At 36.5% G+C, this 17,868-nt stretch overlaps 1 protein-coding gene across 1 annotated transcript in view; it reads right to left on the minus strand.

Moving 5' to 3' along the window:
• Positions 1-17,868, minus strand: part of LOC106787253 (DNA-directed RNA polymerases I, II, and III subunit RPABC3) — a gene marked incomplete in the record, with an annotated part of 52,797 nt that overhangs the window by 13,888 nt on the left and 21,041 nt on the right. Inside the window, 1 exon segment of the mRNA XM_014749457.1 lies at positions 12,459-12,639. Within this exon segment, the coding sequence (XP_014604943.1) occupies positions 12,459-12,639 (181 nt within the window).

The raw sequence follows: 17,868 nt of genomic DNA on the forward strand, positions 1-17,868 counted from the left end.
CAGATGGAGGATGAGGAGGACACGGGGTGAGACTCGGCTGGTTGCCCTTCCTCTTCGTTACCACTGGCCGCGCGCACACACTCTCAAAACACACACGCATTATCGTAACGTGCGCGTAGACCTTGTCATTCGCTACGGAATAGACGGAAATAAGAAACGTATCGAATGAGTATGTGCGAGAGAGAGAGAGAAAGAGAGAGGGAGATAATCCGCACCTGCGCGTCACTGCGTGTCGTCTTCTCGTCTCTGCCGGATTACTCTTCTAGTGCGCAAGTGTGTTCGTGTGTCTATGATTGTATCTTTCTACTATAATAGTTGTCAATGTATGTGTGTGTGTGTTATGTTCTAACTCCCCACTATTCTGTTCGCTTTATCCCCACTACGGAATGGTCCGACGTGCACCACTAACTGCCCCTTACCTGGTATATACCAACCCTTCTTCCCACTACTACCACTACCACCACCACTACCAACAATCTCATCCCACCCTCAACGCTCCTCAAAGCCCCTTCCTTCTTCTCTCTTAACGCTTTTGACGTTCCTACTAATACTATCACGCTGAAATACGTGACTTTAGTCCGACCATTTGCATAGTTTGAGTCACCCACTACTACTTTACTACCACCAGCACATAACTACCATTGGCCACCGAGTCGATTATCGTCGAGAACCCTTCCAGAGTATACCATGAGTACTAGAGGACTAGTCTCTGTCTGTGTATGTATGCTGTGTGGACAGAGAGACAGAGAGAGAGAGAGAAAGAGCTTACACGCGGCTTGTTCGCATAATGGCCGACCCGAGTGACCACCACCATCAAACGCGATACTTCGTCAGGATTATGTAATTTGAAAGAGAGGTAGAGGGAGAGAGAGTGAGAGAGAGAGAGAGAGAGAGAGTGTGGGATAGACAGCAGACAGAAAGAAAGAGATATGGACGATGAGGATGATCATAAACGATGATGAAGTCTTTGAACGTTAGTTGTGTGTGTATATGTGTATATTTCTGTCTGTTTTTTTTTTCTGTGTAAAAAACAGGAAACGAATCGCTTTTTCCGCGTTTAAACGATTGCATATACATAGGTGTTCCTTTTTTGCAGGATGTTATTTTTGGCGAGAGAGAGAGAGATAAAGAGAGAGAGAAAGAGAGATGTATTTCGATGAGTAAATAATTCATTTCTGTGACGTTAAAGATCAAAAATAATGGATTCTTGTTTATAAACGTATTTATATATATATATCGTATGTTTCAATATGAACGTCAATATAAGAATTTTTTATCAATTATAAAATATATATCATTTAAATAAATGAAACACGCATAATATGTACCATCAAAGAGAAAATTGGATAATATAAATAAAATATTTCGAGTTTGTCAATTATTACCCCTAAATTTTAATGAATATTAACTTTTGTTAATTATCTAGATAAAATATAAGATTTATCTTGGAACGCACATACATAACACACACATACTTTCTCTCTCTCTCTCTCTCTCTCTCTAGGTTAAAGATATCCGAATTTGGCTTGGTGACAACTGTGTCGTGTGCAGTTGCTAAAAAAAGAGAAAGTGAAAGAGTAAGTGTGTGTGTGAGAGAGAAGAAAGGCAAATACCAAAAAAATTTGTTAATTTTAGAATATAACATTCGCATTCCCTCAAGAAATTAATACCATAAATTTCCTATAATCGTATTATTAGTTAATAAAATATATTATTAACATTTCGAGTAATTAATGAAACAAAAGTCGGCCTTGAAAACAGATCAATCAGCCAACAAATTTTCTACTCCTGTGGGAATATAACCGTGTAATAAAAAATATAAGAAAGAAAAAAAGAATGAAAGAGAGAGAGAGAGAGAGAGAGAGAGAGAGAGAGAGAGAGAGAGAGAGAAAGAAGAAAAACGAGGGTGAGAAGAAGCGCAACACGTGGCCCTCGGCGTGGCCTCGTTGATGTTTCTGACGTCGCGCGCGTACTCGTTGTTGGTGTAGTATAAAAGCGTATTTAAAGGCGTGTAGTTGATGTTCTATGGAAACGCCAGCCAGGTTACGTTAAAAGGTCTTTAACTACTACACACACACACACACACACACACACACACGTAGCAGAGCAGACACACGCAAATATGCACCTGCATGTCAATGTCACGGTTTTCTACTTAAGCTCGTATACGGAAAAAACGAAGAAAACATAATAATAACAACAACAATGATTATGATGATGATATTTATAATTCAGATGCTGTTCATTAGTGCAAATGCATTTTTAAAAACAATTAAACCTATTGGCTTAACGAAAAGCTTAAAATGTGTTTAATTATAAAACAAAGCAATTTCAAGGATTAGTCAAATATATGAATGTTTCCATTGCAAAAATTTTAATCATTTATGTTATCTCTATAGGTATTTGTTGTATGAACAGGTGTACAAACGTGTAAAGTGTTTTACTTAATGAAATATGCCATTCTTTGAGATAATATAATGTCACATTATCGTAAGATATAGGAATTTGTTGAAAATGATTCATTTTCATCGATTTTGAAATGAAATATACGTTTTATCGGAGACTACAGAATTAGAGGAGGAATCCTTGGACGGAGTGCGAATTAGTTTATCTTTTTTTTTTATCGACTTTAATCGTATGGGTGTTTTTATGGTGATATGCGTGAGCAATGACGTCAGTGTATGCCATTCCCACTTCCATCCCTATACCATCCTCATCCTCATATTTCCACCTATCTTTCCATTTCCTAGAACTTCGATCGTTAGTAGATAAATAGTTGAATATTTCACGTACGAGTCAATCTCTAATAACTCATACCACCAACGCACACGCAAACATTTCTACGCAATTAAAATTAAAGTATCCATTAACTAATGATAATGATGATTGTGTCTAATAATCAATCAAACAATGGAAATAAAAACAATAACGAATATGCAATGATACAAAAAAAAAAAGAAAAGAAACATCCTAACAGAAATTCTAATACGTAGAATAATTCATCATATTAGTTTCGTTGTAATAGCAATTAGCATTTTCTAAAAAAATTCATCGATCCTCTTTTAATATTCCAAAGATCCAACAACTTTAATTACATCCGAAAGGTAGTTTCATTAAAAGATAATCTTAAAGGTAATACAAAATAGAGATACTATATAAACTTAGAAGACATTGATCAAACGATAATGCATTTACCAGAAAACGAGACGAGACGAGACGAGAAGTGTATAACGAGGACGATAACGATGAAAACGATGATTAAAAAAAGATGAAGAAGAAGATGAAGAAGAAGAAGAAGGATCGATCGATGACGATGATTTTCTTAATATGGAAAGAAAAACGAAACCTGCCTCGCCTCTTTTTCCAGATGATTTCATCCGTCCTCGGCGAGCTCACTTCCTGCCAATCGGCACAGTCGAACTTCAGAAACGCAGCAGATCACCAACACCACTAAAGTAACATCAGCGCCGATAACACCAGGTAAAGAGAAAAAGTAAAAAATGTATGTATGTATGTATGTGTGTGTGTGTGTACGCGTGTGTATCTACGTGTGAGAGAAACGTGTTGGACTCTTCCTCGTAAAGAGTGAGAGAGAAAGAACGAACGAACAAACGAACGAACGCGAACGAACGAGTTAGGAGAAGTGGGGAGAAAGCGCTGGTTTGCTCGACAGGGGTTGACCTAATTTTACGTAGGTTGGCCTCTGACTGTCTGACCTTTCCCCAGGAGTGTTCTTGACAAGGGTACGCGAACGAGTGCTGGAGAGAACGAGCCGCAAGGGGAGGGAATTGGGGAAAGACGTGAGAGAGGGAGAGAGAGAGAGAGAGAGAGAGAGAGAGAGAGAGAGAGAGAGAGAGAGAGAGAGAAAAAGATCGGACAAGCTCCATCTGGCAAGCCTGGTAATTTCACGTAGGTCTATGGACACACGAACCACTGTTGGAGGTTCACCAGGCAGGTTGCGTCAGGATTGCGAGGGGATAAATGGAACTAGGTCACCCCTGGGAACTGGAGAGAAAAAGAGAGAGAGAGAGAGAGAAAGCTTGGCAAGGGAGATCTGGAACACACTTTGGGAAGGAGAAAAAACGCGATTATTAAATTCGAAACACGATTGCCTATAATTCTTGAATTTCTTTTTCCTTTTTTCCTCCACCCCGTTCATCCTTTTTAAACGCGTTATAAATAATATCGCGTTTTAATAATCGGGGATTTTTTTTTAATGGAAAATGTTACGGAAAAAGTTCACCGGATATTTTTTCATCAAACGTAATTTGATTTTGAAAAGGGATATTATAATTTGAATACTTTCGTAAAAAGTGGGATTTAACTGCGATAACGTAAAGTACGCGTATAACAATAAATTCTTTTTTTTTTTTCCCTTTTCTTCTTTTTCTAAATGACCATTTTAAGCGACAATTTTTAATGAAATTAATTCGTCTTTTCCTTCCCCGTTCCCTCCCACACTAAATATTAAGGTTCAATTATTTGTTTAAGACACGCAAACGAAATAACGTTGCAGAAATGAAAATAAAACTCCATCGACTCCCGTTAAAATGGATTTAACCCGAATACGGAATATTAAAACGATTGGTACTTCGTAGAATTTAATATATTGTTTTTTTAAAAACGATCACGTGAAGGAGTAGGATATAACATGTAAGTGGAAAATTTAACGACGTCGTTACACGCCTATATAAGACGACGAGTACAATAGGTGATTCAGAATGGTGCTTTTAAAACGCGCATTTAAGATCACAGGTCGTACCGAGAAAGATCTTAGCCATTGCGATGTAGATACGTAATAATGTACGATAATGTTTTCGTCAGAAAAGAGAACGTTGAAAAACAGCGTAGGTGTTTTAAAGCGTATACGATTTTGCTATATAACGTATATTAACACATCACACACGCATAAACATTCTCTCTCTTTCCTAGGGATACATACATGTGTGTGCGTTAATAAGAGTTATTTTATTACTACCGAAATTTCCAAATTTTTATTTAATCTTCTTTAATCTAATTTTGGCTAAATCAAAATATTGAACGTTTTTAAATAGTTGATTGAATTGAAAACAAAAGGTATAAGAACAATTTGGTTTGTTTAATATGCACAAAAGATGGATATTATTGTTAACTAAAGAGGGATGAAGAAAGAGAAATAGAGAGAGAAAGAACTATTAAAAATGAAATAGGAGGAACGTGTCTAATATGCCAATTGCAGAATCGGAGAAGTGGTTAAAGAGGATCAGCTGATAGTTAAATGGCCGCGGTTTTGCTTGTATAATATAATACTCGAATTACGTGGCAGTGTATACTATTATTCTCTTCCTAGTCATATTCGTAACTGTTATAAAAAATCTATTTATTATATGTATATACATTTTTATTTTTTTTTGATAAAATTACTTTCTTCGGTCTATAAATGCAGTCCCACCCCTCCTCTTTTTTATTTAAATATTTTAAATTCCATAAACGTTCTAGTATATGTTTTTAAATATTTAAGAAAATAGAAGATGTGCCAATAATATTCTTCGCAGTGGTTAAACCAACGAAAAGAAAATGTTTTTCCGCTTGGCTTGCCAAAAACGTATGTTGAAACTAAGACTGCAGCTGGTAACGGCCTTACATAAACCTCTTCTCTCTCTCTCTCTCTCTTTCTTTTTGTCTTTTACTTCGAACAAATCTCTTCCACATTCGTCTATCTCCCTTAATATCTCATTCCCTGTTTCTCGAATATTCCCCACTTAAAAAAACATGTTCGATATTAAAACGTCGTGTAATCGAACACGTATTGTTGTTAACTAACGATCTTGAAATATTTCATCATTTTTTGGTTATAAAAATATTTTTTCAAACATTATATACAGAACGTTTTGTTCGAAGAATCTCTTCGTTGTAATTGATTTTTTGTTGTTGTCTGTAAAAACTCAAGTATGACTCATAGAATCAGGTTACTTATTTGCATAACATTCTGATTATCTGTTCTTTTTCTCTCTTTATTGGAAATGATCTGTAGTGATCCTGTTGTTCTGCAGCATATTGCAATTTATTATAGCAATGGCGGAAGCGTGTTAGTCTCGTTGTAATTATCACGAGGTTCCAATCGGACACGTATATAACACGTACTTAATAATACATAAAGTAAATATATATATTAACGTACATATATGTCCAATATATTGGTATTATAATAGGCAAAGATCGAACGGTATTGAAATTCGATTATGTTCAGCAATATGGTGCACCTCCTTCCTCAAAGAAATTTTCGGTCTTTGATATTTGTTAACATGTACGATGTATATAATTAAAAATATGCGCGTGCGCGTTGTGTGCGTGTTCTTTTTCTCCTAGAATAACAGTTTCATAGATAGATAAATATCTTAGATAAAAATCGTTTAGAACGAATATAACACTTAAAAAACTTCTGGTTCTTATCTATCATTGATCGTTTATCAAGGAACATCGGTATTATATAGTAAATATTAATTTCAGTCAATAAAAGCACCATGTTGCGCTAACTCATTGCCTTGAAATTAATATCCCAGGAACGAAGATAGAGAACCTATGCATATAATAATACGTTTTAATTTATATCGACCCGATAAATGAGTATCATTTCACCACTTATTTTTTTTTTGTCCTTATCACTTTTTACGTTCATATTTCTGATCTTTCGTAAACATACGTTGTACGTAAAGGAAAAAAATAAAATGAAAAATATACAAATTTAATCACTTTTGTCATTACCTTTTAATATTTAAAAAGAGAAAAAGAGAAAGAGAAATTTATCAAAGAGGAAAGAATTTTAATACAATATAACATTATTAAAATAATTAATATTTAATAACACAAAGGACTTGTTCGTTTCCTCCCAGTCTCTGATTAAATGAATAAAATATGAAAGAACGTCTTCGACTTATACGCGTATGAATATGTTCAGAATAAAAAATGAAAAAAAAAAAATAAAAAAAGAATAAACGATGATTAAAAAAATAAAATAACAAGTATAGTATTGGCTCGAAGGTACTCTCGAACCCCGGCAAAGCTCGAGGATCAGCTGATTGGCCGACCGTGTGCTGCTCAGCTGTTTTTGACAGCCCGGACGACCTTGCATCCGCGTAAGTAATCGAGGAGGGCAGTGTGCGCGTGCGCCTGTTTCGACCAATCACGAGCTCGTTTACTCGTGCGCAAGCGTCTACGCACGCGCGTGATAATACGAATGATTTCCGTGATCAGCTGACTTGCTTGTGCTTACTTGTTGTTTGATACGAACGAGAAATCATAAATAAAAATAAAAAAAAAAAAATAAAAGAAGTCTCTTGCGGCTTACAATAGGATCGTCTTACCCGGTCTCTTAACCGCGAAATTTGAGGAACGAACACAACTAACTCCCTTCAAATAAAGTTACTTTTTTTTTTATTCCTTTTGAGATGAAAGAAAAAAAAAAAAGAAAATATATATATATATTTTAGTATTTCTTTCTTTTTCCCCCTTTGCACGATTAAATGAATGCAAGTGTTTGAATATTTCAGAGATAGATTAAAATAATCGTTCGTATCTATTTTTCCATGATCCTTCCCGTTATTGTTATCGTTTGCTTTTCTTTTTTATTTTTTTTTGTTAGACAAAATAGAAAAACTCGAAGAGGATTGATTTGAAATAAAAATATTCGAAAGAGAGAGAGAGAGAGTGAGTGAGTGAGAGATTGATATCGATGAAAAGGATATTAGACTTTCACGAGCGACATGATGAGAGAACACACACAGACACATACATACACACACGTGCGAAAGCGTATTGGACAAGGCTTTCACGAAATCGATTCGTGTTGGCAGGAATAATTAACGGGGAATTGAAAGACGGAACAGTAAAGGACATAGGAAATATATACGCACGCGACACGCGACACGCACACACGCACGCACACACATGCACAGAAAGAGTGAGAGAGGTAGAGAGAGAGAGAGAGAGAGAGAGAGAGAGAGAGAAAGAGAGAGAATGGAACACATAGAAGGCCTATCGAGGTTGCATTACGCGTTTGTTGGCAACATCATGCGTGTGCCTGCGCGTTGCCGGGGTTGCCAGAGGATTAGCTATATCCATTCCGGGGTCTCGGACGACCCCGATCAATAATTCATTTCCCAGATGTCACGCCCCCGTTTGGCCTCGCAAACATATACCAATATATAACATATCCGTCTACCTGTACATACATATATATATATATATATATATATATGCACCTGTACATAAAGTTATACTAATAAACATACACATATCGTGTACGTGTGCATGTATGAACGTCTAGAAATTGAAATAATATTAGTGAACACACATACACACACACTGTATACATAAAAATTACGGAACTTATACGTTCCATTCTCAAATGCTAGTGGGACTCATGGAATTGTCTTCTCCGTTCATGATCGATTAGACACATCTATCTAAAGATATTCTAACAAGATAAGGAACAAACCGTTCAAAGTAAGAAGAATGAAATTGTATGAGCCATTCTCGTGTCTCCTTTAAAAATGATCTCGAGAGACGTTCAACGTTTTTCTGAATTAAATAAGTACGCCGAGGAAAATGTTTTCTTCTTATTATTAATGCTTCCTTATTTTCTTCTTCTTTTTCTTCTTCTTCCCTCGAGTAGATTCCTTGTAAAACGTTTCCAAGGGAGATTACAATAATAGACGAGTCTGTTCTCGTCGTCGTTCTCTCGAGATGTAAGAAGAATCGAATACGATCCTGTCATTCGTGTATGTATGTTATGTGTATTTTGTAAAATAAATCACGAGTAGACAGTAGGATGATTAAATAGAACGAATGACGATGGACAAAGTGAAAGAGAAAGAGAAAGGAAAATAAAAGATAATTGTGAATGATTATGAGATCATTTTATTCTACTCGTCTGTATTATCCGAAAAAAAAAAAAAATAAAAAATGATTGATATGAGAGAACGATTAGATAATGATAATGACGATGAGGATGCATCGTCGAATAAAATGAAACGGCCAAGATCAAACAAAAATAACGCAAGTAAGTAAAGTAAGATAATTAAGAAAGAAGCGTGGGATGGTTGGTTGGTTGAAAATAAACTAACGGTGGTCCAGGACGATCCTTCTAAATTTGTCCGCATTCTGAAAATCTGCATTGGATGATTGTTGTTGATGATGAGAAAAATAGAAAGATAGAAAGAGAAAGAGAAAGATATTAACGTAGTTATTGTCATGATCGATGGTGAGTCCTGTGGAATGAAAGATCGATTCCTTTAGCGTGTTTATTCACTTTTTGTGAACAATCCTCTTTGATCATCTTGATTTCTGAAGAACAACACCAATTGACAACCAGTTTTCTCTCTTTCGTTCTCCCCAGGGGCTTCTTCGTGACCACCGCAAAAATAAATAGTTACCACAGATGAATAGAAAAGAATAATATGACCAATACAAAAGTCAGGTTTAGCAAGCTTCTGAAGAGGAATAGTTTGATGATAAGTTGTGCACCACCGAGAGAGTGAAAGAGAGACAACCGGGTGGTAATAGTCAACTGGTATACCAATGAGAGTTGCTAACGCCCCTAGAAAACTGAGATACCACCAGCTGTGTTCACTCGCTTCATTATCTACCGAGTGAACGCAGAGTGGCTCCCTGTTCTCCGAGAGCAGCTTTCACCGCCGCTGACGACGCCTCCTTCATTTCCTTCTTTCATTTTGCTATATCATCGCTATTTTACCGACCGTGCATCTTCTTTCGCCAACGTTTCGATCATCATCATCATCATCATCATCATCATCATCATCATCATCATCATCATCATCATCATCATCATCCTTCATTTTCTTTTTTGAAACACACATTTGTAAATAATTTCTCATTTGCCTTTTCATTTTCCTCCTTCATCGATTATTTTTATACATTTTTGGATCCCTTTTTAATTTCTTTGTTTTTTTTATAAGTGGGAGAGGAAAAGTTGTTGCAGAAAATGTAGATAGAGAAAGATAAGTAAGTACATAAATAAATATGTACATACTTCTTTTAAACTTTCCCTCAGAGTTTAAATTTGTTGAGCTCCCGCGACAATTTTAAATTCCAAATTGAGAACTTAGTTATCGACCGAGCTGCCGGTATTTATTCAATTCCCACTGAATCTTCAGGAAATCAAATATTACTGTTTATCGTTGAATTATCGAATAGTTTCAAATATTTGAATTTTTGTTTTTACTTGTGTTCCTCTTTCTTCTTCTCAAATGTCGAAGATTTTAATTACTTTTTAATTACTTTTTAATGAGGAAACTATAAAAAAGTGACGCAAACGATGATATTACTATTTATTTCGATTTATTATCGAGAACGAATTGATAAGAATAAAATACGTTGCTATTTTCAATATCTCTGTTATAATTAAAATCAATGAAAATATTTAATTTCAAGTTGAAATTTATCATGATTAGATTGATGCCCATTGATGAATAATAGAGAGATACTTGGAAAGTATCTCGAGCGTTATATTAAAAAAATCTATGTTGTACGAAAGATAAACTATTGCATTATCCATAAGAGAGAAAAAGAAAAATAATAGAATAAGATATTTTTTTTTGTTTGATTATAAAATGTCTATTATAGTTCTACGAAAAAATGCAGTTTGCTCGTTTTGTCTTATCTTATCGAGCGTGTGTCTACATGCACCACGTTGCATTCTATCTTTGACAATAATAATATCATGTGGGTACACACAGACATAATCGTGTCAGACTGAATTCCTCTTCGATAACCTGCATCATTTTCTTACGAATGGTACGACAATCGCCATCTGGGACATTTCAGTCGTATTTCAAGGCCGTAAGATAAGTCGCTCTTGAAATGAAGTTTATCTTGGAAACCTTTGTTATCGTAGCGTTTCTTTTCGATTCTAATAAAACATATATTACAAATGTGTAATAATACATACATGCGCGCACGCATACGTATGTATTTTGGTTGTCCTAAAATGAGCAAGACTTTTTTGGGAGATAAGGACCCCAATCCCGAAAATATTTTCTAATTATTATCTGGGACATATACTGTAAATATATTGTTTTTCTACGAACATTTGATTTTGAAACGTACACGCGCGTAAAAACCTGATGAAACTTCCATTGATTTCTTTACGTAATGCGGAAATAGGAATACTACGTCTGGTTGTTCGGCTTTTATACAACCGGCAGCCTTCGTACCGTTTAAGTAATGTCAAGGTCTACGAACGAAATTAACGTCTTCGCGATAAAATGTTATATGTAATCCGAATCCTCTATCAAGGAGATTCGAGATTCGAGAGAGAAAGAGAAGAGAAACTATGAATGATCATTTAGAAAATGTAATCTATTAAGTTTTCAAGTTAACAATCATTTTTTATCTAAAATACTACGATAATTAATAAATCGTACTTCTTCGACATTACTTCCTTGTATTTTTAAACGTGACTCACTTGAAAGATAAAATTGTTAAAAATGTCTTATTGCGTCGTCTCTTATATTTCGTTATTCAATAAATCTATCGTTTTAAGTAGTAATAGTCGTTTTTGGTTGGCCTATTTGACAAGAAAAATAAAAAGGAAAAACAAAATAAGAATCATATTCAATATAATTGGATCGTTTGTTACGAAAACGTTGTAAATTTATTTCTATAATAAATGATTCATATACGAATTGATTGCTGTAAAAAAAAAGTCGTTGATTGCAACCTGCGTTCACACACAATAATTACTATTTTTATATTAATAATTGAATTTAAAAATAAATTTCTTTCCCCTTTTTTGTTACGTTGTTTGTATGTTCAAAGAACAAAGAAATAAAATAAAATAAAATAAATAAATTATAAGTCCTTTTACTTTTTCATTTCTTTTTCGGTATACAAAGTAACAGAGCGCTTTTATTTAGCGATGGTTGAGATGGTAAAAGATTGGAGAGAGCACTGGAAGAGAGCCAATCAGAGAGCACAAAACGGAAGCGCGCGTTTACGCGCTTCGTCGCCGCCACACTTATACCTTTTTATTTACATATATATGCATATGCACATATATATATATATATATATACACATGTAAATACATACACCTAGATAGTTTTACGCAGTTTGAATATCTCAATGAAACAACATTTAGAACTCGTATTTTCGAGCGAAATCAAAGTTTGTTTACAGTGTTGTTCATCCATTAGTATTGAAATGTTCAAATGCGAACTATACTATATTGAAATTATCTTATTTAAATAAATAATTCAAAATAAAATAATAATTAAATACGAATGTGAATCTAATGAGATTCATTTCGAGCGTGTTTTCGAATTAAAATTCGATTATTATCGATTGAGCTACACGTAAATAGATTTAAAATCGAATATTTTCAATCATTTTTGTGGAAACCTAATGAATGAATCGAATAATTGTAATAAATTTTGAGAAAAATATATAAAATGACTTACAATCTACTGCTAGGTTCGTTGCTGGCCTCGTCACCTTCGATCCGATAAACCTTTCCCGACATCACGTATTCAAAACTGTCCGCTCTAGAACCACCTTCTTGATCCGTTGCATTCCATTCTCCGCCATCGGGATAACCATCTTCTCTAAGTGTCGTTGCTAACACTAATCGGAATTTGTCACCTAAAAAATTACAAATAAAATAGACGTTAGATAAACTAATTCGTCGAAAGGAAAAGATAATCATGAAAATTAAGGGACTTATCTCTGTTTTCTTACGTTACATTATCCAATCAAATGAAATATTTTGTAGAAAAATAAAAAGAGTACGTTGAAGTTTTTTAATAATTTCATATAGTTTTATTCACCATTCTTTTTTTCTGTGAATTTCTTTCGATTATTTCACGAGTTATTTTCAAAATATGTCCGGCGTTCTTCGAATAGAATTGTATTCAAAAACTTATCTTATTTTGACGTTAAATAATAGAGGAAAATTTCAAATAGAACGATGTCGGAACGATATTAGTCGCGTAATTCGAAAATGTTGAACGTTGACGGTGACGATGACGATGATGACAACCACGAACGAACGAACGAACGAACGTACGAACGAATGTACGAACGAACGAACGAACGGTGTTGCGATATTGCCGATTACATAAGCGATCAGTAAATTACTCCCGCAAAGTGAAGTCGAACCTAGCTCGAGTTTATTCGAGTCGACCTACAACGAAAACGAACGAAAACGACCGAAACCAAAATCGAAACTTTGATATGAGATACGTGTATGTGATTAGTCATGCCTTGTTTGTGAACCGACTCGACTACGTCGAATGAGAAAGATTTACAAAACCAATTCTCAATACGAGATCTATTTCATTTTATTTCATTGAATTGTTAACAAGCAATATAAAAAAAAAAAAACAACAACTCTAATAATGACGATAACGATTATGATGATGATGATTACGAAAAAGAAAAATTGCATTACGAAAATTCGCACGTTAATAAAAATATCAGATCAATCTTTAAGACTTCACGAACAAAACGTTTCTAAACGTATAAGTAAATTAACGCTTGAGAGAGAGAGAGAGAGAGAAATATTTGAAGAACAATAAGCCATTATGATCTCAACTGCGTGCTCGGACGGTTAAAATATGCGAAACGTGAAGAAGAAGGCAACAAGGTAAGGAGATACACACATATAAAGAAGAAGAAGAAGAAGAATCCTTAACGCAAAAGATACGACCTAGAGGGGAAGGGAGGAGTTACGACGAGCGAAAAGGACGAGAGAAATCGGGTGAAGGACGAGAAGAGGAGGGTGAAGAGAGAGAGACTGACGGTGAATCTGAAAGGGAAAAGGGACTCGAATTGTGAAAGGAGGTTAGGGTGTATATACGCTTGCTGTTGGGAGAAAGAGAGAGAAAGGGAAAGAGAAAGAGAGAGGGAAAAATAATGCATAGAAATGAGTAGCATGGTTGGTTGTTAAATGCGAAGATACAAAGAATATATTTTTCGATGAATCTTCTGATAAAAAGGAAACGTATGTTCGTTGTCCTGATCGTTAACGAGAGAGAGAGAGAGAGAGAAACAGAGAGAGAGAGATTCTAACACGTAAGAGAGAAGTTAGACTGCAAGTACAAGGTCAGGGTTAATTCTGTGAACGTATATTCATGAAAATGCTATAGTATCGCGCCGATCGATACCACCGAACACAAGTACGAGTAGGAGGAGAAGAGGAGGATGAGGGAGAGAGAAGGAAGATGAGGGGTAGAGGAGGAGAAAGAGGAGGAACAAGAGGGAGAGGAATTGAAGAGGGGAACGGAAGACGCAGAAGAGAGAGAAAGAGACAGAGAGAGAGAGAGAGAGAAAGAGAGAGAAAGAGAAAGAGAAAAAGAAAAAGACAACGATGTCGGAAAATCTGCGTAATCAATTGATCCTATCGCAAATTGTACTTTTAACTATACGGACAGACATATTTCGTTCGACCTTGCGTTGCAATTCCATGAGAATGATCTTGATTTATTTCGAAAGTAAGACGAATTATTGAATGTACCCTTCTATTCCCTACTACCAACCCCTATTATCCCCATTTAATTCTCTCTATCGGATTAACTAGGAAGTTGTCCCATTCTGAAAGTCATAATCGTGTATCCGTTCAAACGAATAATAGTCTTATTTAAAATCCAATTAAATCAATAGATTATTGTTTGTGTTATTAAATATTATATATATATATATATATATACAGAAAAGGAAATATAGGATAAATAGAGAAAAATATGATACCGTAAGACAGAATCCTAGGAAGAATCGTGCCGATCGAAGATGATGAAAAGAAGACTACGAAGAAGAGGATACGTTAGAGAAAAGACGACGCACAAACGATGACCGCCGGCGCTCTTCTCCGGGCTACCCAAAAACCGCCATCTTGCTTCTTGACGTCAAAGTGCGCCATAGCTCGGTGCAGCGGAAGGGGAGAGAGCTATCGTTCCGCCGACGATTCGCATGATCGTTGATCATCGATCGCAAAGGAGAGAAGACGCAGCAGCATTTCCTTGCGTATAATCGTCATACAGTTTTCTAATTCTCCGAATAGGTCAGCCGGCAGCAAGTATAACAACAGCAACACGAGCAATACATATATGAATATTTACGTATCGTTCTCCCTCGACAATTTCCTCTTCCTTCTTCCGGCTAATAGCGGAAAGAACGAATCCAAATACGATAGTGGTATAGCAATAATAGCAGTTATCTGTGTTGGTAGTAGTACGCACACCTGTCGCGACCTTGCTCCTTGATGGCGAGATTCGCAACGGTGATTAACGGACGAGGTGCTGCTACTGTTCGATCCTCGCAAGACAGTACACAGCTTCTCTCTTGTTCACCCTTTGCTCTCCTCCTACTAACCCCCTCGCCGACCACCACCCCCTTCCTGCCCGCCTCCCTCGTCGACGCCCACGCGGCGTCATTTCTCCTCATCCTTCTTGTTGTCGTCGTTGACGTTGCGAGAAGGAGAACACGCTCGAAATTTCCGCCACTGACGTCACTCGAATCAAACAAGATGTCCGCCGCGGTTGCTTCGTCGCCGATAATCACCGTTTTCGTGGAAGAGAGAAAGGGAGAGAAAGGGAGAGAGGAAGAGAGAAATAAATAAAACAAGCAAGATAGATATAGCGAGAGAAATAACAATAAAGATAAAAAGTAAATAAAAGTGGGAAAGATAAAGAAAGATAAAATGAAAAAAAGAAAAAATAAGGGAAGATAAAGATAAAGAAGTAGAAGAAGAAGAAGAAAAAGAAGTAGAAAGATGATGAGAATACGTATCGCAATAAGAGCGGAAGAATCCACACCACAAGCGTAGTCGACTTCTACTGTATCACAAAGCGAGTTAGCGGAGAGCACGGCACGCGCGACCGACACGGCTCAGAGTCTAAGCCGCTTTGACCTTGGCATTGAACTTGAGGGAGCTACCAGGTGAGGCGGGAGCGCTGCTTGCGCCGCCGCTACCACTGCTAACGTCGGAGTGGGGAGAGCCACGATTCGCCGGGGCGAGCCAATTTCCAAGAGTGGGGGCAACTCGGAGACGTTCGCGAACGCTCGCCAGGGTTAGGAGGGGGAGATATTGCGTCATCTCGCGCAAGCCTCGACGCCGCGCGTCAATACAGCGGCCTGCTGCCTGCCTGGCCCCACGCGCTATAACCTTGCCACCCCTCTTATAAGCGTGCTCGCGCGCGCTATCCCCACCACTTTTATCTTTCCCCTCCTCTTCCAGCATTTCTTTCTCCTCTCTCTGTTATTTCGATCGCCTTTCTATCTTCTATAATTTATTATAGTTTTCTTTTTCATTGCAGATCTTACAATTAGAATGCACGATAAGTTCATTTATCATTAAATTTCTTTTCTGTTATTGCATTTCTTTATTCGCGTTTTTTTTTTCTTTTTAATTTCATTAATAAATTCTTTGGTACTCATCCATCTTTTATTAATGGTTTATATATCTTGCTGTAGATGATAATGAATATAGAATGTTATGTTTATTCGTTTTTCTAATATTCCATTGTAGAATAATGAGAATGCAGACCGATGGTCGTTGCAGTAGTAGACAAAACTCGAGGGAAGGTATATATATATATATACTATGGCTACTGCTGATGTTGCTGCTGCTGCGTTTCTCTCTGTTGCTAGTACTCTCTCTCTCTCTCTCTCTCTTTCTCTCTCTTTCTCTTTCGATAATGGTGGGGAATGAAGCGAGGGGAAACCGCGAACGCATAAAGGAGAAAAAGAGGGTGGGAGAGAAGGGTGTAGATACGTGTGAGTGCTCACAGAAGGGGAATATGAATCTGTAAACATGCGGGAGGATCGACGGTGATACTGGCCAACCCCACCCTTCCGTGGCCTTCGTTACTTGTAGGTGTGACGCGCTCGCGCGCGCACTATTCCCACCTCCTCTTACTAACGAATACGGGATAGATCCAGGATCGCGTTCATGGAGCCACGTCGTACTCGAAAACGACCCTGTGCCGACCGTTTCGATAGGCGGGAAGGACACGGACTCTCGCTGCTGCTATTGCTGTTGCTGTTGCTGCGGCTGCAACATGACGTGGCCTTGGGCGCAACTTGCGAGTCCAAGTGGGTTATGCGAATTGTACTCCTCTTCTTCTCTCTCTTTCTATCATTTACTCTCCATTTCTTTATACGATTATCTTTCTCTTTATTCTTCCTCAAGGAATTACGTTACGGTCTTCTAATATCAAATTTTTAAAAAATGTTTAATTTACTTTTTTGGTAATCCTTTGAAAAAATATATATACATATATAAATGAAAGAGAATAATTAATGCCCAAAGAGAAGCAACGGTTCCTTCAGTCAAATACCAAGATGAAAGCAAACAAAATGCAACATAGTTCGAGATGCAGTAGCTGTTCTTGGCATATGTTCGTTTTGGCATTCATCGTTGAAACGGACATGACGCTCTCTTCTGTCTCTCTTCCGCAAAATAGAAATTCGACAGGGAAAATAGAAATTCGTAGCGGAATCGCACGTGCCACCTAAACCGAAATGTAACACAGGAAATAAACCCTCGCAATTCTTACTCCTTCTCGTAAATCTTGTTCTATTCTTGATTGTTAATGGAACATAAGTTTCTTATTTATAAACATTTGTATATATATATATATCAAGCAAACTCCATCAAATTCGATTTTTTTGGATAGACAAAATCGATCAGATACTTTTATCTTTTCTATCTCTTTCTTCCTCTCTGATTTTTGGAATATTTTCTAAATATTTGACATTTCTTTCTCGTTTAAACATGGACTACTGCATAATATTTATTTATCCTCTTATTCTTTCACTAGCCATTCCACACATATTTGATTTACTATAATGTAAAAACGAAAATATGAAGAA

The sequence above is a fragment of the Polistes canadensis genome, unplaced genomic scaffold (genome assembly GCF_001313835.1).
Source record: "Polistes canadensis isolate GaletaPanama2010 unplaced genomic scaffold, ASM131383v1 scaffold_96, whole genome shotgun sequence".
NCBI classification, from domain to species: Eukaryota; Metazoa; Arthropoda; class Insecta; order Hymenoptera; family Vespidae; genus Polistes; species Polistes canadensis.